The sequence below is a fragment of the Thunnus albacares genome, chromosome 22 (genome assembly GCF_914725855.1).
Source record: "Thunnus albacares chromosome 22, fThuAlb1.1, whole genome shotgun sequence".
In the NCBI taxonomy this organism is placed as follows: Eukaryota; Metazoa; Chordata; class Actinopteri; order Scombriformes; family Scombridae; genus Thunnus; species Thunnus albacares.
The window spans coordinates 20,831,444-20,858,833 of NC_058127.1; the positions used below are offsets into that span (position 1 = coordinate 20,831,444).

General features: G+C 41.4%; 1 protein-coding gene across 3 annotated transcripts; it reads left to right on the top strand.

Moving 5' to 3' along the window:
• Positions 1–626: 626 nt before the first annotated feature.
• Positions 627–26,939, top strand: tmem102 (transmembrane protein 102). 3 transcript variants are annotated; one of them, XM_044341468.1, is made up of 6 exons: positions 627–990; positions 3,247–3,458; positions 18,865–19,203; positions 20,996–21,189; positions 21,466–21,678; positions 21,901–26,939. In XM_044341468.1, exons 2-6 carry the CDS (start codon positions 3,257–3,259, stop codon positions 22,498–22,500), a joined length of 1,548 nt encoding a protein of 515 aa, XP_044197403.1. In that variant the 5' UTR covers positions 627–990; positions 3,247–3,256; the 3' UTR covers positions 22,501–26,939. The 3 variants fall into 3 exon arrangements, with proteins under 3 accessions (XP_044197403.1, XP_044197400.1, XP_044197402.1); XM_044341465.1 differs by having other exon boundaries at positions 628–1,030; XM_044341467.1 differs by lacking the exon at positions 627–990 and adding an exon at positions 1,076–1,393.
• Positions 26,940–27,390: the final 451 nt, after the last annotated feature.

The window sequence follows — 27,390 nt, forward strand, 5'->3', positions numbered from 1 at the left end:
AGGAGATTTACATTTTGGAAAATTAGTTTGAAAGAATATGGAATTTGCTTTTGTACTGAAAAATATACTATAAAATACACAGCAATGGGTTAAGATTAAATACTGTATTTTGTTTAAAAATGTTTTCTGAAAAAAGGTGGTGGTGTCTTGATGAGAAAGAGATGGTGTCTTGCAGCTTTTGTATTGTAATTTATATCATGGTCTGGGTGAATACTTGATTCTGATTGGCTGCAGGTGGTCCATTAATTCCTGATGATAGACACCTCCTGGGGCATTATCCCTTACTTATTTGTCACATGACATGACTACAGGCTAATTGATGGATTGTATACCACCCTAATGAAGGAAAGCAAGACAGTTAGAGAGGAAAACATAGTTCATTATTAAGTAAAGAATTGTATTGAAGCTCACACTGGTCTGCATCTACCTAAAAATGTATATTCTCAACAAAAACACATACTATAACAAATAGCCTACACATGTATTTCTTACAAATCATCATTTAATCTCATGAGTTTCTAACTGTGGTCTAATGTGTCTAATTATCATTCTTTTTTCATATGGTAAATTGCATCATAAGTACCCACCTCTTTCAGCAGACATTATTAACATAAGGAGGACCAGGGGAGAGCTACTACCCACTCCCACATGCAGCAGCCTGCCCCTCTGCTGCAGGGACACCGCTACAGTGCTGCACTTACAGGAGGGCTGCTTCCATGCATCAAAACATTGGCCGTGCAGCCGTGAAGCCGCCCTGCCCCGCCACTGCTAAACCTTAGCACGACACGCAGGCATAATTTCAATCATAAACCTGACCTCACAAATCCGTTTGTAGTTTTGTCATGTGGAGGCGTGACTACTAATCCCTGCATCCTCAGTGAGTAGGACCGTGATTTCTGGGACGGTGTTGCCAGGGGGAAGGTGGCGCCGGGGACCTGTTGGAAATGACAGCTGAAGAAGGCGGATTGAAGCACAGGAATCAAAATAACAGTAAACATAGAAGATAGCGAAGAAACTCACCGTGTAAAGGGTGTGTGTGTGTCTGTGTGTTTGTTTGCGGTATTTGACCGGTTTAGCCTTATAGCTAAAGATTTGACTCGCAAAGCTAAATAGACCCGAGCTGAGTGCATGAGGTGTGTGTGTGTGTGTATATATGAATGTATATGTATGTGTATGTGTATGTGTGTGTGCGTGTGCGTGTATTTGTCGCTTTTAGTGTGCTTGCGTGTGCCGCTGCACTTGTCTGCACTGTCCCCCAACCTGTCACGTTAGCGAGAATGCTAATTTGATGAAGCTAGCTGGCTAATATTGGCTAATAAAAGAAATTAGCTGGCTGTGGGCGAGGCACCGCACACCGAGCTTATCACTACAAGTCAAGTGGTCTGCAAATACGGTAGTAGAGCGGTCAAACAAACCAATGTAACACAGCCCAGGCTCATTTGTTGTCTTTTTTAACTAATTATCTTATTAGCCCATGGTAACTGTCAGACAGCAGGCTGGCTAATTTGGTCGGCTATTAGCTTAGCAGCTAATTGACCTAGATTGGTGGGGCAGAGGCCGTGTTGTCATAACACTCGACTGAGCTTTGTTTACATTGCAACTTTTTTTGCATGTTACAACATTTTATACAATTATTTAAACGTGTAAACAGATGGCTACTCCATTTACGCTGTGTTAGTAACCCTGTCACTGCTCTTCCCTGTAAATCCTCTAAACTCTTGCTGGTAACGTTATGTATGTTATGCAAAATATTCCTCTCTGGGCGAGTAAAGTCTGTTTTAACCCGTTTCATAAGGCTCAACTCAACCAACCAACGGAAAGGACAGAATATAATATGTATAAGAGTTTCAGAAATACTCTTATAACAGCAGTAATCTAAGTTTTGTTCATCTTAATCCTACTGACTGGGGTACCTGCAGACCCCAGTTTTGTCATAACGTACAGGTGGTCTATTCTATCATTCCAGTTTTTCACGACTTTGTCAATCAATTTGTTCCTAATGACTTCGTGTCATTGTTTTCTGTTTCTATTTTAATTCGTTTAATTTAAAAATACCAATGTACTGGGTCAGTACCCAGTCAAAAGCACCCAATTCCACCTGTGCAGTTTTAATAGGTGGAACTAATTATTGAGTTCATGTTTGCAGTGGGTCCTAATTTAAAGTGTCACACACTATCAGGGGGGTAGGGGCACTCTGTCAGTCATTTTGGATGCTTTGTGGAAAGATTGTACTTGGGATAAAAGCTGCTATTTGTTTTAAAGAAAAGTATATATTTTTGTTTTACACATTATGCAAATTAACTGCAACTTTCTGAAAAAAACAATAATAATCATCTTTATCAGATGACATTAATAGCATTAATAATGTCTTGAGAAGAAATAAGTTAACATTTTGCTCTGATGGTTGTTTCTTACAGTAGTTTATTCTTAGGGTACCCAGGGACCCCAGTTGGTAGTCCTTGTATGTTAAATGTGTTGGTAGGATGAGGTTTAAACAATCTGCATGGTGTCAGATATATTTTGGAGAATGACAGCAGGAGTTCAAATATAAGCATCAATGCAAAAGTCTCATGTAAAAACACAGATTAAATGAGAGACACAACCTGGGACTGTCTTCCTTTAAGCGATGTACAGCACACTTTTGGTAATTTATATTAGATTAGGTTATTAATATTTCAGTTTACCCTTTTCTTCATATTGTTCTATGTTTAACATGAAATTAAACTTAGTAACAAAGTATAGAGTTATAGTACGTGCTGTTAGTAGTTAATCATGTTGCATTTTTTGTGCTTGTGTTAGTCTTATCTGAAATACTTGGGATCAGGTTATCATGTCACATTTCCTGCCACTGAAATGTAATGTTAGTTGCTCCCTGATGTCAAATGTTCCTCTAGAAGTGCCCCTCAAAGTCTCATGATTCACACGAGGATTTTGAAAACAAGGCAAGCATTATACAACAAAGACAACTCACAAACCTCAACAACACTAAATCACACTAAACACAGGCTGTAAGATGCATCCTGAAAACAGGTTCAAATATAGCCCTGTGTTTTGTTCCAGGGCGCAACAATAAAACCCTCAAAACCAGTAGAGAGATTATTGGCACTGCGACAGCATAATTCATCCCTCAGGGGGCCCATTTCGATTGTGTTAGTCTTGGAAACAGGGCTGTTGTGATGTTAAAACCCTGAACGTGTTGGCGAACAAAGCTAAAACGATTTCTCATTCCTCGTCCTCACCCCACAGGGTTGTAGAGATGGACTCGCTGATGAGTGCGGTGGCGCCGCGCTCCCCGGCCCCTGCCAAGAAGCTGTCCGAGGTGGACTTCCGGTCCGGAGCCACCCTGGAGCAGCTGTCAGCCCAGGTGTCAGAGCTGGTACTACTGGAGCAGGGGGAGTTTGGAGACCAGACCGCCTTAGAGGTCCACACCGCCAAGGACTTTATCTTCAACATGCTGGGTATGTCTGCAAACAAAAACATTGTTTTTACTGAACATTTTCATGTCTTCAGTCCCCTACACTGGTATAAATGAGACCATGAACTTCTATTTGGATTGGAGAGTTTGTTATTCAGAACCCCAGCTGTTACAGCTGTCGTTAAAAGCTTTAAACGAGAAGTGCCTATGATAATGAAAATTGGGTGTTAACGCTGGAAAGACAGTGGAAAATAAAAAGAATTGTCCTCTTTACTCTCACACTGAACCAGTTGTTCAGTCATCATCATAATTTTAATGGAATGTGATTTTAATGCACTACAAGGCTCATCCTAGGAATTATTTATTGCCTCGAGTTAAAGTTACTGTCAATTAACTATTAATATACTTTACAGTGGTTGTGAAGGCAGAGTTTCATGGTTGAAGTTACAAGCCTATCACAGTGCACCTTTGATGCCCTCTGTGTAACTGCGTGTGTGTGTGTGTGTGAGTGATCCTCTTTCTTAGTACAGCTGCTGTATAACTTAGAAGTTTTCTTTTATTTTTACTTCCCCATTGTGTCTTAACATAGATGAAATAAACCATGTTCTGACTATTGATAAAGTTGTGTTTCTCACCAGTATTTTTTTGTATTGGGGGGGAACGCGTAAGCTCACCTTTATTTACCCAGGGTAGAGTCACTGAGAACAATAAGCAGTCTTTTCAAGGAACGCCCTGCACACTCACAACCAGTCTCACCTGGAAGCTTCCCAGTACAGTCTGATCTGTCGGCTACTGAGCCTTCCCTAACATGCTGTTCTGGCACTCACAGTGCATTTTTCGTGACAATTGTTATCCATTGTTAACATGCATATCTCTACTGATGTGCCATTTATACTGGGTATACTACTCTTTGTACAATATGCTCAGATGTTGTTGCAGGGGAACTAAGAGTAGTAGTAGTAGTAGGTTTAGTGAATCTTGTACAATACGGTATACTAAGAATAATTCAATAATGATGCTTTATGCAAATTGGTGCCAAAGAGAAGAAAATAGAGGCGGAGGAAGGTCAAACGTTGATGAGTTTTGCTTTTTATGAAAAGCGCCCTCACATGCTGCTTTGTATTTCACTCTTGAAGTGATGTTAGAGTTTCTTTCAGCTATAAACATTTAAAATCAAAATCAACTACAGAAGATGCGTTTGTTCATTTCTGAGGCTTTATTCCACTCTTAGACTTCCTTCTGCAGCATCTGAGAGGATGTTTTTGATTTCTCTCTCTCCCCCCTCTCTCTCACTCTCTTACTCACTCCTGGACTGAATTTCATTCACGCAAAAAAAAAGCTGCAAGATATCATTTAAACGGGATGGGACACGGTTTTCTTTCGCAGACGCATTTTATGACTCAGGTCATGACACGGCATGTGTGACAAACACGATTAACACTATAGACTCAGTCTGCGCTGAAATGTTGGATCAGTTACAATATCTCCAATTTAATCCTCTGATAGACACATTATCACACGCTCGTTATTTTTTTCAAGTCTTATATGCAAAATTAGAGGTTTATAATTTGTGGCGATGTGAATGTAACGATTGGAAACTTGCACATTTGGAGTCTTTTAAATGGAAATTAGAGTCTAAAGACGCATCGGAATTCAAGCACATTCAGTATTCTTTCTGTCTGTCACTGTCTTGCATAACCCTCAGCTAGTGAGGGACGGGGAGTGATACATACAGCTGTCTCAAATGTACTTTTTTTTCTTGACAGTTGTGAGTAGAAAAGTGAAGTGTGTTTGTTTGTCCAATAGGTGGCACTCTCCCCCCTCCCTGCTGTCATCCTGGTTCTCTCTTGTCACTGTCTGCACTGGAAAACAAAGCGTGTTTGGCCAGCGTCCGGAAAGCTCTGTCCATTTCTTTTTCAGCTTTTGTTTCAACCCCCCCGCTGTGTCTTTATTTCCCAGTTCTATATTTGTGCGAGTCCTCTCTCCTCTGTCTTCCCGTGTCACGCCAGTAAGAACAGTCACAGAGAGAGGCTTGCGTTTTTTTTTTTTGTTTTTTTTTTTGGCTCAGCACCTCGTGTGCCTCAGAATATCATAAGACACTGTTTTTACTATTCCTGTCAAATTCCTTCTATTGGATTAGCTGACAGACAGCTCCTGCAGATTTCAATGCTTTTTTTTTTCAGGCTGCCTCACCCAGGGAGGAATTACACAAAAATCTAAATGGTATCCCGACCTGATTTTCTCATTTTTATTGTATTGCCACATTCAGACACCTCCTTTATATACTTTTAAGTTCATTCTTTCTTTTGTTTCGGTTTCATTTTTTTATGATTCCCGTGCAAAGCCTCCTGCTTCCCTCTTAGTCTGCTTGGTTGAGAATCTCCCGGTAACTTTTTCAGTTTTTGAGGCTGCTTTCCTCGGCATAATCACCAATGGTTTTGCTGGTATTTTCATACCCTGTGCCTCACCGCCTGCTGTGACGGCTCTGACTGTGTGAAAAGAAGGAACAGGAAAAAAAAAAAAAAAAAAAAAAAAAAGTTTGGCACTTTTAACTGAGAAAGACAGTTTGTGTTGGATTCTAAGAATATAAAGTAAAGTACATTGTGGTAGCTGCATTAACAACTCTACGCCTCTCTAGGCCTTGCTGAGGATGAAAGGCAGCTCTGAAAAGCAAATATCATCCCCTTGATGGAGGGGCCTTGTTATAGCATGCCGGGCCTGCTGGAGGAGGCGCATCATCACTACATAGGTGTGTGTGTGTGTGTGTGTGTGTGTCTGTGTGTGCATGTGTGCGTGGATGCTGAACACTGGATGCTGGGTGGTTGTGGCTTTTATAAAGTTTGAGCTGCACTGGGATCCCCACTGGGCTTTGCACACTGTCAGAGAAAAGGAAAGAGAAAAGAGATTAAACTCACGCACACAAACACACAAGTGCACACGGTGAATTTCTTCACAGCCCGACAGATCCAAGAAGAGGCTCTTATTTACCCTGCGTTTGAGTAAACACTGGTTTGCCTTAAGGCAAGCCTGGTGGGGGCTACTGTATATATATATATATATATATATATATATATATATATATATATATATATATATATATATATATATATATATATATATATATATATATATATATATTTGAAAAACAAAAGTCTGATGAAGGCAGAAATAGATGCCGGTGAAGCAAAAGATCAGGTGGCAGTCTAAGATATAGCCCCAACCCAATTTTTCACATCTTAAAGTTTGTTTGCCAGCTTGAGAGTCTAGTTCAGAGTTCATTGTCTCCCTGATGTTAGTAGAAATGGATACTTTTGATCCAATAAAAAGAAAAAGTCATGAGTGCTGGTCTGTCTTGCTCAGATTTTTATCAGTAAAACAAGAAAAACAACCTGTTGCATGTTCAAATTCTGCAGAGTTAAGTATTTCACTCATGCATCAATTAAAATGGAGAAATACTCATTCATGTTCCACTGCTTAGCATGTTTACCTCATGCAGTACACCAGGCGTTCACTTTGTCCCACAGTGACCTCCACTTATTTCCTTTCTACGGAGATTATTACATCAGCTCCTTTTGTTTTCCTGCTATTCTTCACACTAAAGCCACTTTACTGTACTCACATTTGGTCGTGAACAGCGACAAGTGGAAGGGGTTAGACAGAGATGGATCAGCACCCGAGATCTTCCAAGTCAGAGGAGGCATGAGTCAAAAGTTCACAAGGAAATCCTGTCTGTGTTTGTGTTTGTGTATGAGTGTTGTTGCATGTAGGCCTGAATATTTACTAGTCCCTCCTGAGTCTCAAAGCTTCTGTGATCATCGCAGCTCTGAATTCAGTTGTTTTTCTGCAACACAAAAAAAAAGGAGATACAGTCTGCAAACTTTTTTGTTTGTTATTTCACAACATGTTACAGTCATATTTGAAATGACAAGTCAGTGGGGAAACATTGGAATAATTCATCATTATAGTTCTAGTAAGGCTAAACCAGAGATATTAACCCTCCTGTTGTCCTCGGGTCAAATTTGACCCGTTTTCAAATGTTTTTACATCAGAAATATGGATTTCTTTCATCTAATTGCCTGAAAATCACATGGATGGTTCCATACCCCACACTTTGCATGTAAAAGTAATGATCACTACTTCATTGGGTGTTTTATTAAAATTAATAGCATCTGTGGACTTTTGTCCTCCCCAGTCAAAATTGACCCGGGAGGACAAAAGTTGCACGGTCGATGGGAAGACAGCAGGAGGGTTACGTTAAAGCCACATTGGTATAAAAAATATGAAAAAAAAATGTCAGATGGTTGACAAATTTCTTTTGTCTTGTTTATACAGTATGTGGTCGTATTGTCCAACCATAGTAGGTAAAGCTCATGCAGTGATTCCCAAAATTAAACATTCTTATGATTTAACCATTTTTCACTGTAATATCCCCAGGATTAGACAACATTGCTGCAGAGACTGATTTCTTTTTTGTGTTGCATTGTCCTTTTTTTTTTTTTTTTTTACAGTCATGCGACTGCATCAAAGGATCCACGAGTCAGACAGAGTTGAACATCCAGAGTTTTCTCTCTGCACTACATCAGACTTGAATATTGTGTGCATTTATCTGCTACTAAATTTCTCCTCCCAGACTTTATAATGTTTCTGCACAAACTTTAATGTGATGCGATGCATATTTTATTTGGGCAGGGAAAAAAAAAAATCCCTCTCGGTTAAATTTTAACCATCAGAATGGCAACTTTATCCCCTCTGGGAAAGCAGCTCACTCGCCAGGCTAGCGGCTGGCCTGCTGGATTGATTCAGCGGCTGGCCAGTCTCTCTCTCTCTCTCTCTCTTTCTGCAGCTCATTAACGCTGGTGGTCTGATGTGTGAATGACTCGCAGCTGGATGCTGTTTTCTACAGTTGAGTTGCAGTTTCCGACGCAGGCCTAGCTTTTGGGGGCTCACATGGCTGCTCTGGCTGAGTAATTCTGTTAATGCCATTTTGGATTTGAGAGCCTGTCTTCATCTGGCAGCCAGGGGAGGTCCATGGCATTGCAACATGAGTGAAATTTTTGTATTTGATCATTCAGGCTTTGTTTGTGTTCAGTTTTCATCAGCATAGACACAGCAGTGCCAAGCAGCACAGATGAGCAGCGTCTTGCTTGCCATAAATTGATGGTCATTGTTGTTCGCTGTCAACTTTTTTTGGCACTTAGCAGCATTAAATCTTAATTGTTTGAAAGCCGGCACATCAGCCAAAATGACTGTGAAACATAATTTGCTTGATGTTAATTTACCTGAGTTTAGAACCTCTGTTAGAGGAGGCTGTACAACAAATTAACCAACAGATGTGGGTGTGACAGTACAGTGTCCTGTGACTGAACGGCTTCACACACACACACACACACACGGCCACAGACAGACTTCACATCACATCATTCATTTACTGTCTTTCATAGTATCTAATTTAACATGACTTTCAGAATTTGGGGTGTTCAGTAAGAAGTGTTTTGACATTGCATGACATGTTATCTGTCATCCTGCTCATTTTAATAACCCAGGCTGACGTTTTGATTTTTGCTCCTTCATAATCACACTTTAAACATTCCTGAGGCGAAGATGGAAGAATCATTTGGGTAGAAGCTGTCAACTGATAACAGTATCACATGTGAGGGCTGTGGCTGTCTGAGCTGCTGGGGAAAAAAAAAAATCTTTGTTTTGTTTTTTTTTGTTTATTTGCCAGACACCTTGTCACTCACAGATTAACACATTTTAGTAGTCCTTTTAATTATTTTTCATAATCACCATCTGCCTTTTAAATGAACTTACTATACCTATTGCGACATATCATATAACCATGCCATGTGATGCTACTTTAACAACAAATATTACAAGGACTGCTACAAAAGATTGCAGATGAACATTTAATATCCAGGAATTCACATTAAAGACACTATCACTGACTATCCCTGTAACATATTGGCCATAATTTTGCATATTGACCATAAACGATCCAGCCATATACTAGGGTTTGACCCAGTCTTTTATGCTCACATTGTGATCTTCAAGCTTTCTAGCTGCTCTTCTTCCTGCTCGCCTATAACACTCCATATTGGCAACCAGGGGAAATATAAGGTCATAAGTTAATTACTTCATAATTAGTTAATATGACACCTAATTGATCTCTTTAGAGGATTTTTCACTTATCTTTCCTCTGCTTAATAGGTATATCAAAGGTCAGGATCAGTGGTACATGGTTTCTTGAAAGACTAGGCCACCCTGTTGCCCAAAAATGTTAAACTGCCATGTCATTTTTCTCTTTCAATGATAATTGCCCGTCATTTAGCGGGACATGGTATCACAGTGCGGCTGGCATCAAAGCAGCAGTGAGGAGCTCGAAGACACTCACGGCTTCCTGCATCCTCTCTCCGCCAATCAGATTAAATTGGAACTTCTCCATTCCTCTTGTTTATTCTATTTCTGAGCTAATCTCCCGCCTCGATATGAATTCATAAACGGCGAGGAGGCGGAATGGCTCACCTTTCGGCAGCGGGGTTGTCTGGGATTAATCCTGCTATTAGAGAGCGAGGTGAGGCTGCCAGAAGAGCTGGTTGAATAGTACTGATAACATCCGGTTGAGTCTATATTAGTCAAGAGTCATTTGTAACAGATTGAATTGCTCCTTTTTGGAATGAGGCTGTTTTTAATATTATTGTTACGGCACGCTTTGCTGCTGTATTTGAGTTTTCTTGTCTAGAATAACAAAAAGGGTACACAGAGATATGGGATATTGCAGCAACAATTTGCTGGGAATTAGATTTTGTGACACAGACAACAGCCCTTTCCTCAATAATTACTGCACCAAGGTGCCCTGATTCAGAATACAGTAAGGATATGGTGACCAATACAGTGATCCCTAAGCAGTGGACAAAATCAGTAATAAAGGTGGACGTAGCGAAGTGTGACATCAGTCATTAGTTTGCATTGGAGGTGGTGTGAAGCCCAGAGTTGCCGCTTATAGTTGGCGCAATATTTCCCATTTGAAGCCAGGACCTTCCAAATATGGGTTGCGGGGTGTTTGCCCCTCACGCCTCACTTACCTCAGACCTAAGCTAACACTAGCTTACTTTGAACACTGAGTGGTGCAAACCTGGGTTAACGTTAGCTAAATGGTGCTAACAGGGCAGGTATCATAATCAAGTAACATTAAACTTACTGAAGTATTGTGACAGTGGTCCTACTCAGTGCGAGTCCTGGAGCTGGGGAGAGCAGCAGGTGAGCCAACTGTCAATCACAGCTGTCAATCAACGCCCACACAGCAGACCTCAAAGTTACTATAAGTTTTAAGATCTTATTAATGGAGCAATACATTCCAAAATGACCACCGGCACACTTATTAGAAGGCCTGAATTTAGCGATTGAGACCATAATGACTTTACTTAGTATTTTTAGAGAGAAGTTGATGCTTGAATAGGAGTCAGTTGGAGCCAGATCTAACGGCAGTTGGTGGCATTGCGCTTTAAGATACTTCCGCATTGGATTCAACCTCAAGCTGTGGTAGTTGCCACTGAATCTTTCAGCCCATATTGTACCTTTTGAACTCATGAAAGGGCACCATGTTCTCATTCTTTACCACCTGCCCCAGCTGTTGTTACCATCTTGTCCCCTGCAGTAAACAAGAAGTTGTCAAATAATGGACATGATGGTAAGGACAATCCACCAAAGCACAAACATTTTTGAACAAATTTTACTATTTCACATGAGAAGTGAATCAATGGATTATAAGTTTTTGGAATGTTCATATTCATGTAACTTGTGAAAGTGCTGGTGGAAATGTGTTGGTGGATCAGTGGGTGGGAAAAGATTAAATGTCAGCCGTTATCAAGGACTTTTACCTTTCCTCTGTTGTAGATGGCTGAATTTTTCAACAGGGCTGGTGTTTTAAGACTTGTGGAAGTGGATAAAGCCACAAGATGCAATAATGCACAGAGGGTGGTCAGCTCATGTGTGGGCTCATGCACATTAAGTCAAGTGTAGACTGTACTCATGTTAAAAACACATGTAAGACGTGTGTGATGACCAGCTTTTTCCTACATCTCCGTTGTTAGGGCAGCCTAGTTTTTGGCACAGTCTCAGATTCAGACTTTCTCTCTCAGCAGGCCTTTCCAGCAACAACACATAGAAGTCATCAGCTTATTTAGAGGAATCCCATTTTCCAGAGGGATTTACAGAGCTATTTTTAGAGTCTATCAGTCTAGAGGTGTGTGGCAGAATATTCTCACTTTGCTCTGGCTGTGATGAGAAAGGACGTCTTTCCCATGATGCTGCTGCTCTGCTTTAGGGGATTTCACAGCAGTGTCACTTTGTAGCCTCATTTTTAAGCATGCGTGTCTGAAAGCACCCATGAATATATAGTATAGATTATGTGTATTCAGTGTAGGTGTGTGTATTAATGTAAGTGGAATTGCTTCATTTTCAGAAAAGTGTAACTATACATATTGTAAACCATGTAAAACCTTAATGTAGGGCAGGGGTGGAGGAGATTGTCATTGTTCCACGAATACAAGATTCTGAGTGTTAGTAATGTCATAAAAATGTCACTATTATTCTTTTGTTCCTTGTCTTACTTCAATTTGGGTGATAAGCATGCTTGGTTTTAGAACTACAGTTCCCATAATGGCTTGGGGGACGTAAACAGGAAGTGTAATGTTTCCATTAGCTAATTCAGTGAGTTAGCAGTGGGTTACAACTTGAGCCTTGTTTTTTTTAGCCTATATTTGTTTACATTTTTGGAAAATGATGATATCCTCCTGAAGCGTAAGTCACACCGAATCTGAAAATACGTGTATCGTGCCTGTGTGTTCACATTTTACAGACTTAAAGAAGGGTTTTGGCACTAATTGCAGCTCATACCTCACGTCTCTCCCTCCGTGCCCCCTTTTAACTCTGTACCTCACAGTTTTAAAACCTGTGATTTAGGGTAATGATAAAATTGAACGGACAATGCAGAGTTTATCACTGGACTCCAGAATGTCCTTTAAAAAAGGGCCCCAGGGACCTTGTAGTCAGAAGCTTTGTTTAATATGTGAGACCATGCTGCATTGAGGCAGTTCAATTCATCAGTGTGTAATATCACTGATGCATTGAACTGTTAACAAACTCCCAAGACAGATGACAAAATGAGGCTCTCTCGCAAATTTATTTTCTATTGATTTTAGAATCATAGTAAATTCGTTTTTAAATAATGACATTTTCATTATATAATATAAATATATTGAAGGGGAAGCACTGCTATATATACAGTAAATTTATTGTTTCTCAAATCTTGGACCACATTTCCCACAAACCTCATTCATCTTTGTTAAAAAAAGAGCGTTGATGCTCCCTTTTTGCTTAAAATCTCAAAAAGAACTTGTACAGTAGCATTTCTGTGAATATACACATTTTGTATGTGGATGAGGAGAGCATGAGTTCAAACTGAGAAGCTAAAATATTAAGGCTGAAATAAAATTCTATATTATTTATGTAGCAAAAGAAATACCTCCTTTTTTTTTTTTTTTTTAAAGTAACCTTGATAATTTCTTCAAGTCAAGTGCAGTGTAGAGGTCAGCAGTGGCTGCAGATCTTCCTGGTGATGGCTGTGTATGTTTTGATTAATGTTGTGATGATTTATTGATGTTAAAATCAAATATTGATTTTTTTTTTTTTTTTTTTCCCCTCAGCCTCATCTCTTGGAGCATCTCAGTTCAAAGACTCTAGCAGCATCATGATTGCTCCTTGAGCACATATGATTTTAAAACTCTAAGGCTTGGTTCATGATTTCAGTATAAGTAGATGTGCAGGTATAAAACCTTTTCTTAATTATCATGATGCATAAATGTGGGGTATTTGTGCTAAACCCACCTGCCAGAAAATATTATAGTGTAAACTACAATACAAATTATGCCATGTCATATGTCAGTGTGGCTCTCTTTTTACTTACACCATTACCTGCCAACATGAACACATGTACAGAGCGTACAGAGGTTCCCGGTACACACAGGTATTTACGAGCCAGGTTTCAGAGTTGTGGGTATCTATTGCACCCTGTATCTCTCTACTAAAGCAGTGGGTTACTGTCTGCAGAGAGAAGAGTCTCCTTCATGTAAGCATCTCCTGAATGGCGTCCCTGTTGCATTTGCAAAAGTCACTTGATTTGTACAAGTCCCCAAACAGGCTTCCCATCGCGCCCAGGGCAGCTGTCTTTTCTTCCTCTAGAGCTTATGTACAGTCATGGACTAAGCAAGATAACCAGGGGTCCAGGAAGGCCACTTTATTGAGAAGCGTACATTTGCTGCTCTCTTTACTGAAGTGTATCATCACATGCTGTTTGGCTTAGCATTTGGCTTTTTAAAATTGCTAATATTGATCTTTCCAATCTTGTTAATATTTAATAAAAAAAGAAAAAATAAAAGAAGAGTCAAATTCCTCTCACTTCTTTGATGGCTGATTTATACAGTGCACCAGGAGTGCTGGGCTGAGATATGATGACATGCTGCAGAGGTAGGACAGCTGCTGCTGTGGGGTAGACATCAGTGGAGAGGGCCTGAGTTGCCACTTTGAAAGGTTTCAATGTGTCTTTTAGTTGTTCAACCATAGACCACTCAGAAGTGCTGAGTTCCAAATGGGACATCTTTTCAAAAATGACAGCTGCCACTGCTGCTTGTTGCTTAGATGCACAACATATGTCATAGGTGCTACTGCATCTGGTGAAGTAGTCATTTATGAGTCTTTGTTTTTTTTTTTTTTAGGCAGGCAGCTGTCTAAAGGAGACCCTCCAACATGAGCTGCAGTTTGCTTTAGTCTGGAAAGGGCCATATCAGCGGCGTTAACCTCAAGCCCCTCACACACTACTAGGTTTAGCATGTGGGCCAAACAGAGTACATTAATAAGCCTCTAAATTGCATATGGCGTTCACATAGTTCAGAGCGTTGTCTGTTGGCGACAGCTTCACAGGAGATGTCAAATTCATCCAGCGTTCCAGCTGCTGATGCTTTCTGCGACTGCTGTGTGGCTTCATCTCAGCTCCTCAGTACAGAGAACATAACTGTCAAGTTCCCATGAGTCTGAAATACAGTGAGCTATGACCGTCACATTAGCATGCAAGGCCAACGATGTCCATCCGTCTATAGTAAGAGAGAGTCTTACCCTGTAACATAGTCTTTATGTTTTCCCATGTGGTGTCACACAGTTGTACTATGTGTGTCGAGATTGCGGTGTGACTTCAGATTTTATATCGTGACTCCGGTTCCATTGTGAGATCCTGAAACCCCTCTCCCAAAACAATACCAATGGGCTGGATATCCTTGCATGTAAATCTTGCTATCCTATCAGTGATGGCATTTCTACGAGCTTCTGGCAACGGGCCTCCTGAAGCTGAGTGCGCCGAATAGTAGGCAGTCAGGCGAGGTTGTACACTTGACATTGCTCCACTCGTTTGTGGTGCCTCCACTGCCTCACTTGAGCGGCAAGCTAGCAGGTGAATCCGCAGATTTGTTGTCATTGTAGAGTAAGACATCTGCTTTTCACGAAGTCGACAAATTAGGGTGTAGAACCCAAAACGCTTCCACACACTGGTTCTCAGATGTTTTGGGTTCGTGATTGCCCACTCAGGACGGCTTTGCTCGCTAGTATCCTCCATTTTACCTTGTCATCATAGCAAACGCCATGACGTTGCTAGCTTAATTAATGTTAGGTCAGTAGGTCAAGCTGACAGTGAATTTATACAGCACCCTCTGCTGGATCACAAGGCAAACTACTTCAAACAGTCTGTCGCGCTTATAGAAGGTAAATTTGAATTCAAACAGGTTATAACAGTTCAAATATTACATTTTTTCCCACATTCGAATGAATATTTGAATTTTGAATAAAAAGTGACAGCCGTACCAAATGGTGAATGAAGAAAGAAAACAACCCCACATCTGCAACATGTATCTGTTTTTTTTTTTTAAAACACTGGATCTGCCTCCGTGTATCATGCAGGTAGGTGGGTTGGCTTTTTCTGTTACCACACACTGTGACTGATGGAGTAACCAATAACCATCAAATAGTCCTCTCACAGACATGGAATTGGGTCCAGTCTGAAAATAGTTCTCAACGGAAAAACTTCCCTCTAATGGAAATCTGCATTCAAAGACATTTCTGATAGGATTAGGTTTAATCTGTGGCTGTGAAACCAGCCTAGACTGTCTCCATTCCAGCTCTATTCTCAGACTGTGTGTGTCTACAGGCATATGTGTTAGGGTGTGTTCATGTGTGCGTGCGTGTGTGCGTACTCGCTGGCAGATGCCCAGTAAAACAGCGTGTGACTGTCGATTTGAGAGTTTGGATTAAAAAGTAGATTGTGTTCCTTGGAACAACCTCAAACTTCCTGCAGCCAGCGTGGAGATCGGAGAAGCCTCGCTAATTGATACAGTTTTGCCTCCGCTCTCCTCTCTCCAACTGAAGCCCCTGCTGGAGAGATAAGATGCTCTTTTATTCATTTTTTTCATCACTGTTTTCCTCCTCCTCGCCTATTTGACCCAATTTATCAGTGGCAGATAAAACCAAATGAATCAGAGGAGTCACAGCTTCGTATTCGCTGCCCTTTGGCTGACGTCTGATCCGTTCCTCCTGTCTTTTCCGCTCTCTTCTTCTCTTCGATCTGCCCATCTGCCATTTCTCCCCTATTTCTCCTTCTCCCCCGGGTTGAAATTTCAAGTTCTGATAATCGATTGGTCACAATTTGTTTCGCAAGTTGCATGCACAAACACTCACCTCAGATAGAGGAGACATGAGTGAATGAATGCTGGTGAAGCAGAAATATAGAGATTTAAATTGACCAAAAAAGCCATGGATTCTGTATTTTTCTGATGGCATGACATATTTGTCCTATCACCCAACTCAACAGTGTCTCTACTTGTTTCTAAATGATATCTTTGATATTTTTGTACCACAATGTCTTGTTACTTATTTGACTTTTACAGAGGTCAGTCAAGACATTTCAAAGCATTTTTTCCAATAAATCTATAAATAAAATAAATTAAAGAAAGTTTCAGAAAGTTAAACATCTCTTGCAGACTTGATGTCGATCCTATCTTGAACTACCTGAACCATGGGAGGGTTCGGAGAAGCTGAGGATCTCGAGAAACCGCGGAGCTCTGGATAAAGTGCAACGGGAGCTCCTAGCTGAAGACTGAGCTCCAGGAGTCTAGTCAGCGGCTGAATGGAGCTTGTAAAGGAGAGATGAGCTGATTCTGCCCAGGAATAAAAAAAGATACAAAGACTCACTGTCACATACTTCCTCTTTCTCTTCTTCTTTCTCGACTGCTCCCCCAGCGGAGGCATCAAATGAGGCACTTTTCATTTTGCTCCCCTTCAAAGCAAAGCACCAGAGAAATCCGCTTCAGCACATTTGACTTTGACTTCCACTTTAGTCAGTCTCGCTTGCCCGTTTTGGGTCTCAGGATGTTTTCCCTCCTATTTCCCAGCTTTTTTTTTCTATATTCCATCAAACTAATCATTACTATCATTCTGATGTAAAGTAGCTTGTGTAAAGATTGTGTGGTTTTCTCACAGATGTGTGTTGGGTTTCTCCTATTATTTACTTGACATAAATACTGTACTTAAAGCACTGGTGAGTTATCATAAGGATCAGAGTCAACCACCTTAAATTCTATAATTATTAATTTAAACCTCCAAAAGTTGAAGCACTGACAGCGTTTTTCTTTTGACTCATTTTTCACATCCAAACACACACTGAAGTACACACACAAACCTCTACATGAAACTGTCACATGGCATCTTGCCACCAAGGTTGTGTGCCCATGTAATTGGATGAGAGGAATCATGTTAGGAGCTTTGTGCCCCCAGCCTTGGCCTGCCAGCTTGGTCTGATGCCCCCGTTTCAGCTTTCCGCAGCCACTTAACTGCCCTGGAGGGATAAACACTCAAGCTCAAGCTCATACAATCTTCCACCTGCGAGAGCGTCGAAGGTTTTAAAGTGCTCCATGCTTTACCTTTGACCTGCGGTAGCTAGCAGTTACCTCCAGACCAGCACAGGTTTGGCTGAAGGATCAAGCCTTTTCTCAGTTGCTCTTTTAAGCTGGCAAAACATAATTTACTTGACTCCAGTACTGTGGATCCCACGGGTCCAGAGCCTGGGTAGTTTACAACACAGCTAAGTATCCATAAAGGGATTTGGAGTCTCAGGGTTCTCTCATATGAACTGTTGAGACGAGAGTGAGGAATGCTTTTTAGCACTCTGGAAAATTACGGTGCAGCCTGGTCTGAAATATAATAAGAATATAATAATATGATTGACTAACAGCTCGTATTTCTTGTCCTATTAGACCTACTTTAACAATATCACTGTATTCCCAGATCAGAAAATTACTACAAGGAACTTTCATTTTGTATTGATTTTAGCAGCCTCTGTGGGAAAAAAGCAGTAGCGTTTTCCTGGAATGAAGACTGCATTTCCCATGAGCACCACCGTCTTGTGTCGTAAAATCTCGACTAGCGTATGCATTTGTTTTGGAGGCGAGTGAAAGAAAGATGCTACTTATTGTTAATTCTGTTTTTCCTTTTTAAACACAGCTGTTTGCAGGACGCAGCAATGAAGTAATATATCTATTTGTGGCTATGTAAGATTAATAATTGTAATATGACAATAGTGAAACGAAGTAGACTTTGTTTTAGTAGTGTTCAGACATGTGAGGCTGCATTCACACCAAATCTGGCAGTGCACCTTCCTGCAGGGTTGTGCAGAGGTGTGGGCTTGTTTATTTGTGCTTTAGAACATAACCACCATGAAACAAAGAGAAAATAATGTTTTACTTCTCAGATTCACTCCTTTGTTCTCGTTCTCTTCATTCACTCTCTAGCTCTCTCGCCCACCACTTCTCTCTCTCTCTCTCGTGCCCTGTTGATATATACCGTTAATGGAACAATCCCTCTGCCAGTCACAGTATAGTTGCATTGTGTTTGTAGAGAGCACAGAGTGTATGGAGGCTGAATCGAGGGCTTCACGGATCACACGTATAGGAGAGCCACTGAAATGATTTGTCTAGCCCAGCGGTCACTGAGGGGGTTGTTAATTTCACACAAGTTCATGTGTCAATATTACTGCAGCTCAGTCTCATAAATATATGCAACAGCTTTCAAAACAAACTAAGCTATGCTTCCTGAAATTTCCCCGGCTCACTCACTTGCAGCCCTGCTGTTTTATGTCTCAGAGAGCCGGTGTGCCCGTGCATCTGAATATGAAATACATTTTAGTGTGTGTGTGTGTGTGAGAGAAAGAGGGAGCTGTTGTTGTTGTTGAACCTTTCCGGTCAATGCCCCTTGCATCAGTTCTGCTGCTGGAAACGCATCTCTGTACATACAAATGACTCTGAATATGATATTGCTGAGTGTGATCGATTTCCTCCACCCCCCAACTCTTCCAGGCTTAGTCCAGAAGGTAGACCAGCGCCTCCCGGTGGCCAACGAGTACCTGCTGCTGTCAGGCGGCGCCCGTGAAGGCGTCTTGGACCTCAACCCAGAAGACCTGGGCGACTACGCCAAAGGGGCCGACTTTGACCTGGATTTCACCCTGCTGGTGCCCGCCCTGAAGCTCCATGACCGCAACCAGCCTGTCACCCTAGACATGAGGCACTCCCCGCCTTGCCACTCATGGCTCAGCCTCCGCCTCTGCGACTCCAACATCCTGTCCCGCTGGAACATCTGCTGCCAGGAGGAGAACGGACTTCCCCCTGAGGAGGACGAGGAGGAGGCGGGAGAAATGGGTAAGTAGCAGAGATGGGGGAGGATGAGGAGAGAGCGAGTGACAAGGAGAAAGTAGGATGATCATTGCAAGGACAGCGGAGGAACTATAGAAAGTAAGAAAACAGGTGAAAGAGTAAGAAAGGCGAAGGGTAGGGGAGAATGTGAAATAGAAAGATGAAGAGAGAGTGGAATAGACAAGGATGAAGGTTCAGCTGCAGTGCAGAGTGGAAGTAATGGAAGCTGATAAAATTTTGTCCATGTTTCACTGAGATAATTTGATGCATGATGTTATGATGCAATTTTGCCCAGCGAGCTGCAGCAGAGGCCCGTTTCCTATAACCTCCTCAGATAGGTGAAGCGAGAAACGCTTCCCCAAGTAAATAAGCACTGAAACATTTATGAGTATAACTTAACAATTGAAAGTTCAAGATTACACGGCGGCTTTCCAGATTACACCGCGACATCATTCTGCCACACTCTCGCGGCTGTGAAACTTCCTAGATGAGAAAAAGTAATGACATTCATTCATATGAATCTCTTTAATTTTTTGCAATTTGGAAAATACATTCCACATATTTTGTTGTCATATCATAACATTTTCCCACAAGGATCTTACGTTAATGTGTTTGCGGTGGCAGGAAGGGGTGATTCAGTCGGGCCTAGTCGACAGCTTTCGCACGCATCACACCGAAATGCTGCTGAAAGGTTAAAAAAAGGGCGTAAGTGTCATAAGTTCAAATCAGGTTTTTATTCTTTCTTTTTAATGTGTTGCATCGTCACCTCTTTTTGCCTTTGACTCCATACTACAGTTACTCTAAGGTCAACTCTAGGGCTGCAACAACCATTATTTTCATTACTGATTAATCTGTGGATTATTTTTCAATTAACTGATTAATTGTTTGGTCTATAAAATATCAGAAAACAGCGAAAAATCATCATCAGATTGCTTGTTTTGTCCAAACTTAACATTCCAAAATTCAAAGATATTAATTTTACAATGAGAAAGAGAGAAGCTGGACCAGTCACCCCATTTTTGCTTGATAAATGATTTAAGTGATCATTAATGAAATAGTTTTTAATTTTCAGGCATTCAACTTTGAAATTAACAGATATGTCCTGAGCCAATGTGGGCAAAGTTTTTTTGGCAAAATAAACCCAGTCAAATGTTGATTCTTTCTTTACCGTCTACACTCTTGTGCAGTATGTGTGAAAATTAGCGTGCCGGTGTGAAAAAGTATTTGGATGCACCCGGTGCCCGTGACTCAGAGTTCTAACAGTAGGATTGGCAAAATAAATGCATTTGCTTAACACATACACGCAAAGAGCAGCTGAATAATGCATTACTAACATACCTGCAGTTATCATATGATGAATAATCAGCTCCCTACTATTTCACTATTATAGAAAGTTTTAAAACAGCAACACCACAGTTTAATTGTAATTGCTCATTATCTGCTGTATCCACTGAACAACCTGAACAGAGAGATGTACCCTAAAAACAGAGTAAATAATCAAAGTAATATTTTTTATCACAGGACTTTAAAGACCTGTGGTACTTTGTGGTGACTTTGTTTCATTTGGGGGTGCTGAAACTTTGGTGTGATAGATTTACTACTAATACTTACGACTGTACCAGGCAACAGAGTCACACAGCTCTAGCAAATGTATGTGTAAAAAGTACAGAATGGAAGAACTTTGCTCCCTAAACACCGGCTGGATGTTGGCCTGAATGTAGGATTTCTGGGACAACAAATGAGTCTGTGTGGAGAGACCCAGCGCTCAGCCCTCCTCCTCTCTCCTCTCCCCGCTCAGGTAAAGGCTCCATCCCCTCGTTGGGCTCTCCTCAGTCTCTGGATGGATGCTACTTCTCTCCCAGCCTGGTGACAGACTGGTTCTGGGGGGTGGTGAGCGAAGCCGTGGAGGAGCTGAGGCGAAGCCCCCAGAGAGGCATTCCTACCCCTGACCGCCTAGAGAGGAACGGGCCCCTTACTACCATCATCCTCCAGGTACAGATTATGCAGTAGCCACAAGTTGCTCCTATGCTGAAATGATGATAAAACCAAGATAGTTTGACTCATTATGTCTGATTTGATTAGTAAGGTCAGGCTACTTAACTTGCTGGTTTAAACAGACATTTTTGTGGAGTGAAATCGATATCGGAGCAGATTGTAGTCAAATGTTAAAACGATTTTCAAGAAATCACCTTCCAACAATGTTTTATAGAGGAATAAAAATTCAGGACTTAGCGATCTTGTAATATTCCACCACCCTCCTCCCTGCAGGCAGGCTCTAGCCGGGTGCTGTACGACCTGCTACCTGTGGTGTCGTTTCGGGGCTGGCCTGCTGTGGCCCAAGGCTGGCTGACTGCCAACCACTTCTGGGATGGTAAAATCACAGAGGAGGAGGCAATATCTGGCTTCTATCTGCTGCCCTGCTGCTCCCCGCTGGGTGGTCGGCCCGACAGGGAGTGGAGGCTGGCCTTCTCACGCAGCGAGGTGAGGAGATTCTTAATGTTACTCATTCTTTCTTAATGTCATGTTTGGTGCCACTACCAAGCATCATTATGTTACCATCTGGTTTTCTTTTTTTGTTTCTTTGTCATTTTTGTCCCTTTTTTTTCCCCCATTCCCTTTCTTTCTCTCTATTATTCCTTCAAGTTTACTACTATGTCTTAAGTCCTGTTCCTATTTAATTAATTGGTCCTCTCTTATTACCAGGTTCAGTTGAAAAAGTGCATCCCCTTCCCCATGGCCCAGGCTTTCCAAGCAGCCAAGGCCGTGCTGGCTCGTATCCTGGCCCGTCCTCGTGCGGGGCTCAGCCTCTACCACCTGCGTACTCTGCTCTTCTGGGCTTGTGACCGACTCCCTGCCGCCTACTTGTCCTGCACCGACGCCGACACCCCCGGCCGCCTCCTTCTGGGTCTCCTGGATGACCTGGCCCACTGCATCTTGGGTAAAAACTGCCCAAACTACTTCCTGCCCCAGTGCAACATGTTGGAGCACCTAACCGACAGCCAGGCGCTACTCGTCGCCAGGAAACTCGCCCACGTGCGCTCGGATCCCAGCGAGCACCTGCGGGCGGCTCTGGACCAAGCCCAGCAGGCGGGCCAGCTGAAGAAGGAGCTAGCAACAAGCACCAATGGCCACGGCTCCCCCGGGCATCACCCAGCCAACGGCATCATCTCGCCTTCAGAGGACAAGCTGGCGCAGCGACTACAGCAGCTGGTCACCGAGAACCCTGGGAAATCCATATCCGTCTTCCTCAACCCCGATGATGTCACCAGGCCACACTTCCGCATCGACGACAAGTTCTACTGATGCAGACACGCTGCGGAGAAGAAGTGTGGGAACGGTGTGTTTTTAGCATACAAACACACACTCTGAAAACGCCGTCTGATGTGACCGAAGACGTCACATCAGAGGGGACGGAGACTGAAAACCAGGCAGGTGTTTTTTCTTCAAAACACTGCAGGCCTGAAACCAAACACACTCCCGCTCACCATCCTGAAGCTGAACGATAAATGCAACAAAGCCTTGCTGCTTAACCGACTCTCTAAACCAAAAACACTCATGTCCTACTACTGACACACGACATGACGTCCAAGTTGACAGCACAACAGACAAAGATGTCATCAAGCTGTTTGCCACGGAGATGGCCCATTCCTAACGAGCTGGCCTTAACGAGACTTATCAACTGGCGCTACAAAGACGAGGGCCGGCTTTAGTCATGTAAAACAAGTCGCGTGAAGATAAACACAAAGAGCGTGTGTGTATGTGTGTATATGTACGCCTAAGGCTTTTCACATATTACTTACACTTGTAAAGAAAGAGGGAGAAAAGCTCCTTGATTGCTGCATTTCTCCCCTTTTTACTTTTTGGCCCTGATCAGAGTGGGCGATGGCTGAACTACTGTAAAAAGGAAAAACAAGGTGTGGCTGATGTAACTGAATGTAATGTTGTGAGAACTGTAGAGTCCTTGAACGATGAGTCTCTTTTCTCTTTCAACTGCATTTTAGCTCTTTTTTTCCTTTTTTTTTTTTTTTTGACCCCCACGCCTCACATGATGGCATCTTTTTCACTTTTTTTAATCTTTCTCAGGTATTCACGATACTTATCCTTTTTTTTTTTTTTATGTGAACAATTCCCTTTGAAGGTCTTTTACCACATTTCAAAGCCGCTTACATTTCATTGGGTAATGGAATGTACCAAAGAGCTGTTTGAGCGGTGTTGAAAAGAGAAACATATATCTTACATATCCCGAAACATCTAATCTTGATCCGACTTGATGAGATTTACCTGAAGTCATGTTCAGTATGATACTTTGCCTTTTATCCTCTGAAGGTCACACAGCATGTAAAATGGCAAAATTGTGCGGTGAAATCAATTTAATTCCAATGGAATCTACAAAATAAGTTTGCTGCTTGTGTTGGTGAAGAAATCTGTGTAAATTTTTCATGTCGAGGTAAAGTTTGGTGAGCCTGACCCAAAGAAGTTTGTGGTTCTTGAAAAAACTGTGAACATATTGTCCTCTTAGTGCCGATTTAATGAGTTTGCTAATTTATTGTTAGCAAGCTTGTTTTTCCTCCCCTCTTCAACATAACTTTTTATTGAATGAAATGATGTACAGTCCTAAGAACAAAATGCCAGAGGGAGTAAACAGCACAATGCAGAGAACACAGAAAGAAGCTCTGTGAGTTAATGTGACTGATTAGCACTAGCATATCCTGGCTGGCTCGCATGTTGCGGGTTAGCTAACCGACGAGCCCTGCCAGTTATCACTACCACAACTGCAACAGTTAGGCAACAATGAGGCAACAAATTGATTATTTGATCAATAAAAAATGAACCAGCATCTATGTTGATAATCAGTTCATCGTTTCAAACCTTTTTTTTAAGGAAAAATATCTAAAATATTCTGATTCCACCTTCTCAAATTGTGACAAGTTGATGGTTTTCTTTGTCGTACAGGATAGTAAATTGAATATCTTTTGGGTTTAGGTTGTCAAGTGGATAAAACAAGCAATTTGAAGATGTCACCTTGGGCTCTAGGACATTATAATAATGGGCATTTGTCATCATTTTCTGACATTTTACAGAGAAGATGATTAATAAAATGATAATTGGCAGATTAATCAACTAAGCTTCTAGAACCACGTATTTCACGTAGACATGAAGATAAGTTTCTCTGAGCCACGTAGCGCTGTGACCAGGCCTTACAGCTGGGAAAAGGTTAAGATTAAAAAAAGGATGAGAATGTTACATAAATTAAACTGGTAAATTATACAATAATACAATGGTTTACTGGTACTGCACAATGACGTAAGATTTATGAAATCCTTGGAAAGTTTTTCCCATGTGTTTTGAGTTTTGTTGTCCAACTTGAGCAAGCATTTTGGAGTATTATCGTAGGCCCTTTATAAGGGATTTAGAGAATTATCAGCGTTGTATTGTCAAGTATACGATTTAAACAGAAAGATAGGCACAGAATAGCTGTAGAGTCAGAATTTGGGTTATTTATCTACAGTAGTCAGGACTATGCCAAGGTACTTCACTGTCAAAATGTCCTCAAAGGGCCCAGTATGTCAAACATCTTGTTGCACATTGTGTGAGTGTGTCCGTTAACTTTCAGTTGGAGAAACTTACAGTTCAGTGTGTCTCTCATTCGATTTTTTTTTTTTTTTTTTTTTTTTTTTTTGGAGAGTGGTTCTGACTTGACTGATTCTGATAATTGTCCCCTGTCTCCTCTGCTTGGTTGGTCTTTTTTAATGAGCTTTGTGTGTGTATGTGTATGTGTGTGTGTGTATGTGAGAGAGAGATGAACCACGCAGCAGGATGCAGACAGACACCCAGATGCTGCCCATTGAATTATCCCCTCAGTGGGTGTGTGTTAGTCGCTGGGCCCTATCGTTTCTCACCAGATGTGAGTTATCCACAGGGGGATGGAGGGATGGATGGAGGATGGATGGGTGGAGGGTAGACAGGCCCTCCTCTGCTCCTTTGAAGAGATTTGAAGTAGGAAGATGGGCCTCGCGGGGCCTGGACAGCTTCCTCTCTCCGGGGCTTGTTCTGTCTCTCTCTCTCTGACTATTTCTTTTTGTCTCTGCTGCTTTCTCTCACTCTCTCTCTCTCTCTTTTTTTTTTTTTACTCTCATGGTTCTAACATTCACTTGATTTCTTTTTCCTCCTTCTTACCAACTAGGCAGGGAGGGGGCTTTCTCCTCAGAGGGTGTGCATCTCTCTGTCTTCTGTCCAGAGCCAAACAAGTCTCCTGAATCTTGGTATTCCTCCAATCCTATGTTTACACTGTTAGCAACCACACTGCTGCAAAGCCACCCAGCTGATTTGATTAGGAGCTGTTCCGCCAGTAAATGGTGTAGTGGCAACAACAAGTCTAACCAGAGAAGCTTTCATTTTCTCCTTTTCACTTCCACTAGTTTAATGACCCACTTGTTTTACCTTAATGAATTGGAGTTGGATGGGGTTTACCAGGCACTATAATGCTGCTTCCACTGGTTGTGTGTAGGCAGGGTACAGAATGCTACAAGCACATGATTGATTAAAGTTTACAAGCTTACGAACAAAAAACTAAAGTGGAGGTTGTTAATACTGGTGATTTTAAAGCTGCTGGTGGAATGTCTTTATAGGGTATTTTTCCTCTGAACACTTCAAAGTCTCGTGTTATATCGACTCTCAAAATCTGCAGATTTCATGTGCACACTACTGAATGAGTTTTTTATAGTGTCTGCCTGTACTGCAGGTGTGTGTGTGTGTGTGAGTGACTGTGCGTATGAACTGAACCTGAGGAAAAACCAAAGTGTTTTGTTTTTAGGAGGTGGTACAGAATGTGGACTCCTCCTCCCGCACAGAGGAAGCAGGGTGTGGATTCAGCTGCCAGGTGTCAGAGGATCTTGTGTGTTTTCAGCACTTTTTTTCAAGATGGTTGTTACCCAAGTTTTTTGAGAAGTCATAAAGAAAAATCACAGCATTTATTTATTGGAAAATATAGTTCATGTGAAGGTACTTTCTCATTGCCCCCTTCGTGTCTGACAGAGTGTTTGAAGTGTAAAATGTGTCAGGCGTGTGTCTCACTTTGTACCTTAATGGGCCTAGTTAGAGATTACTAAACACTGGAAACAATCAATGTTTTCCCTGAATTGTACACATGAAATCTTTGTGGAGAATATCAAATCCTGTATTTTACGATATTGTCAGTTTCTAGATATGCAATCGAGCCCCCTATGGAAAGGCCTGTCGTTTACAACGCCGACTCTAATTGTACTTCAGTGTAGATTTAGTGGTTAACGGGGGAATAATTTATCTGCTGTCCAGGGATTGCATGAAACACAGATGACACTCCCAAACATCAGTCGTCGCTCTGCGCTACTTAATCTATAATCACTACTTTTTTTTTGTGCTTGAACTTCTGATGATTTTTATGTAAGATTGGTTCAACTGCTGCGGATAAATAACTAACTAAATACAATGAATGTATCCTTATCTAAAAAAAAAAAAAAAGTCTAATCTAACTTCCCGCCGTAAAAAGTGCTGAGGTAAAAATCTGTACTGAAGAACTCCACAGTTTGAAAAATTGATTTTCATATCTCTTTTATTACTTGACTTCTTCCTTTTTTTAAAGTGCAAATTATTTTCTCTGTATCATAACTGATTTGCTGTATTTATTACTCTTTTTTTGCGGGGTTTATATATTGATCAGTCTTTAAGCTTTAGCATGAAATAAATCACTACATTTCAAATCACATTGTGTGGAAATCCTTTCATTATGCATGCTGTCTTTTTTCATCGTCATTAGATCATTCTTGTGGTAGGATGTTAGGAAATGTAAGGATGATTGAAACGAAGGAAAGCTCCCTTTCCTTTCTCTGTAAATCTAGTTTACAGACTCAGCAGAAGATGGGTAGGATTTAAAATGAGCTGTAACACATGTTTTGTCCAACAGAGGGCGCCCCAAGACTGTGCTGAGAATGCTTCACCTGTGATCTGCACTGTCACACTGGAGAGTAAGAGGGCTCTCCAGGTTGCACACATGCAGTCAATACGGACATACTGACTTTGTGAGTGTCAGGGCAGGACCTGCTTTTGCTAAAGTAAGACTAAAAGAAAGGCAACTAGAATTTAAGATTATGCAAGAAATGGTTTATTCATGCATGTAGCATGTCTCTACACTTAGACGTTATTTCTCCATGTCAC

What these genes read in the sequence shown, in the direction of transcription:
- tmem102 (XM_044341468.1), top strand. Translation starts at nt 3,257, where the DNA reads ATGGACTCGCTGATGAGTGCGGTGGCGCCGCGCTCCCCGGCCCCTGCC. An exon ending in GGAGGAGGCGGGAGAAATGG is followed by an intron (nt 19,204 to 20,995) that starts GTAAGTAGCAGA and finishes CTCCCCGCTCAG; the next exon opens with GTAAAGGCTCCATCCCCTCG. An exon ending in TTACTACCATCATCCTCCAG is followed by an intron (nt 21,190 to 21,465) that starts GTACAGATTATG and finishes TCCTCCCTGCAG; the next exon opens with GCAGGCTCTAGCCGGGTGCT.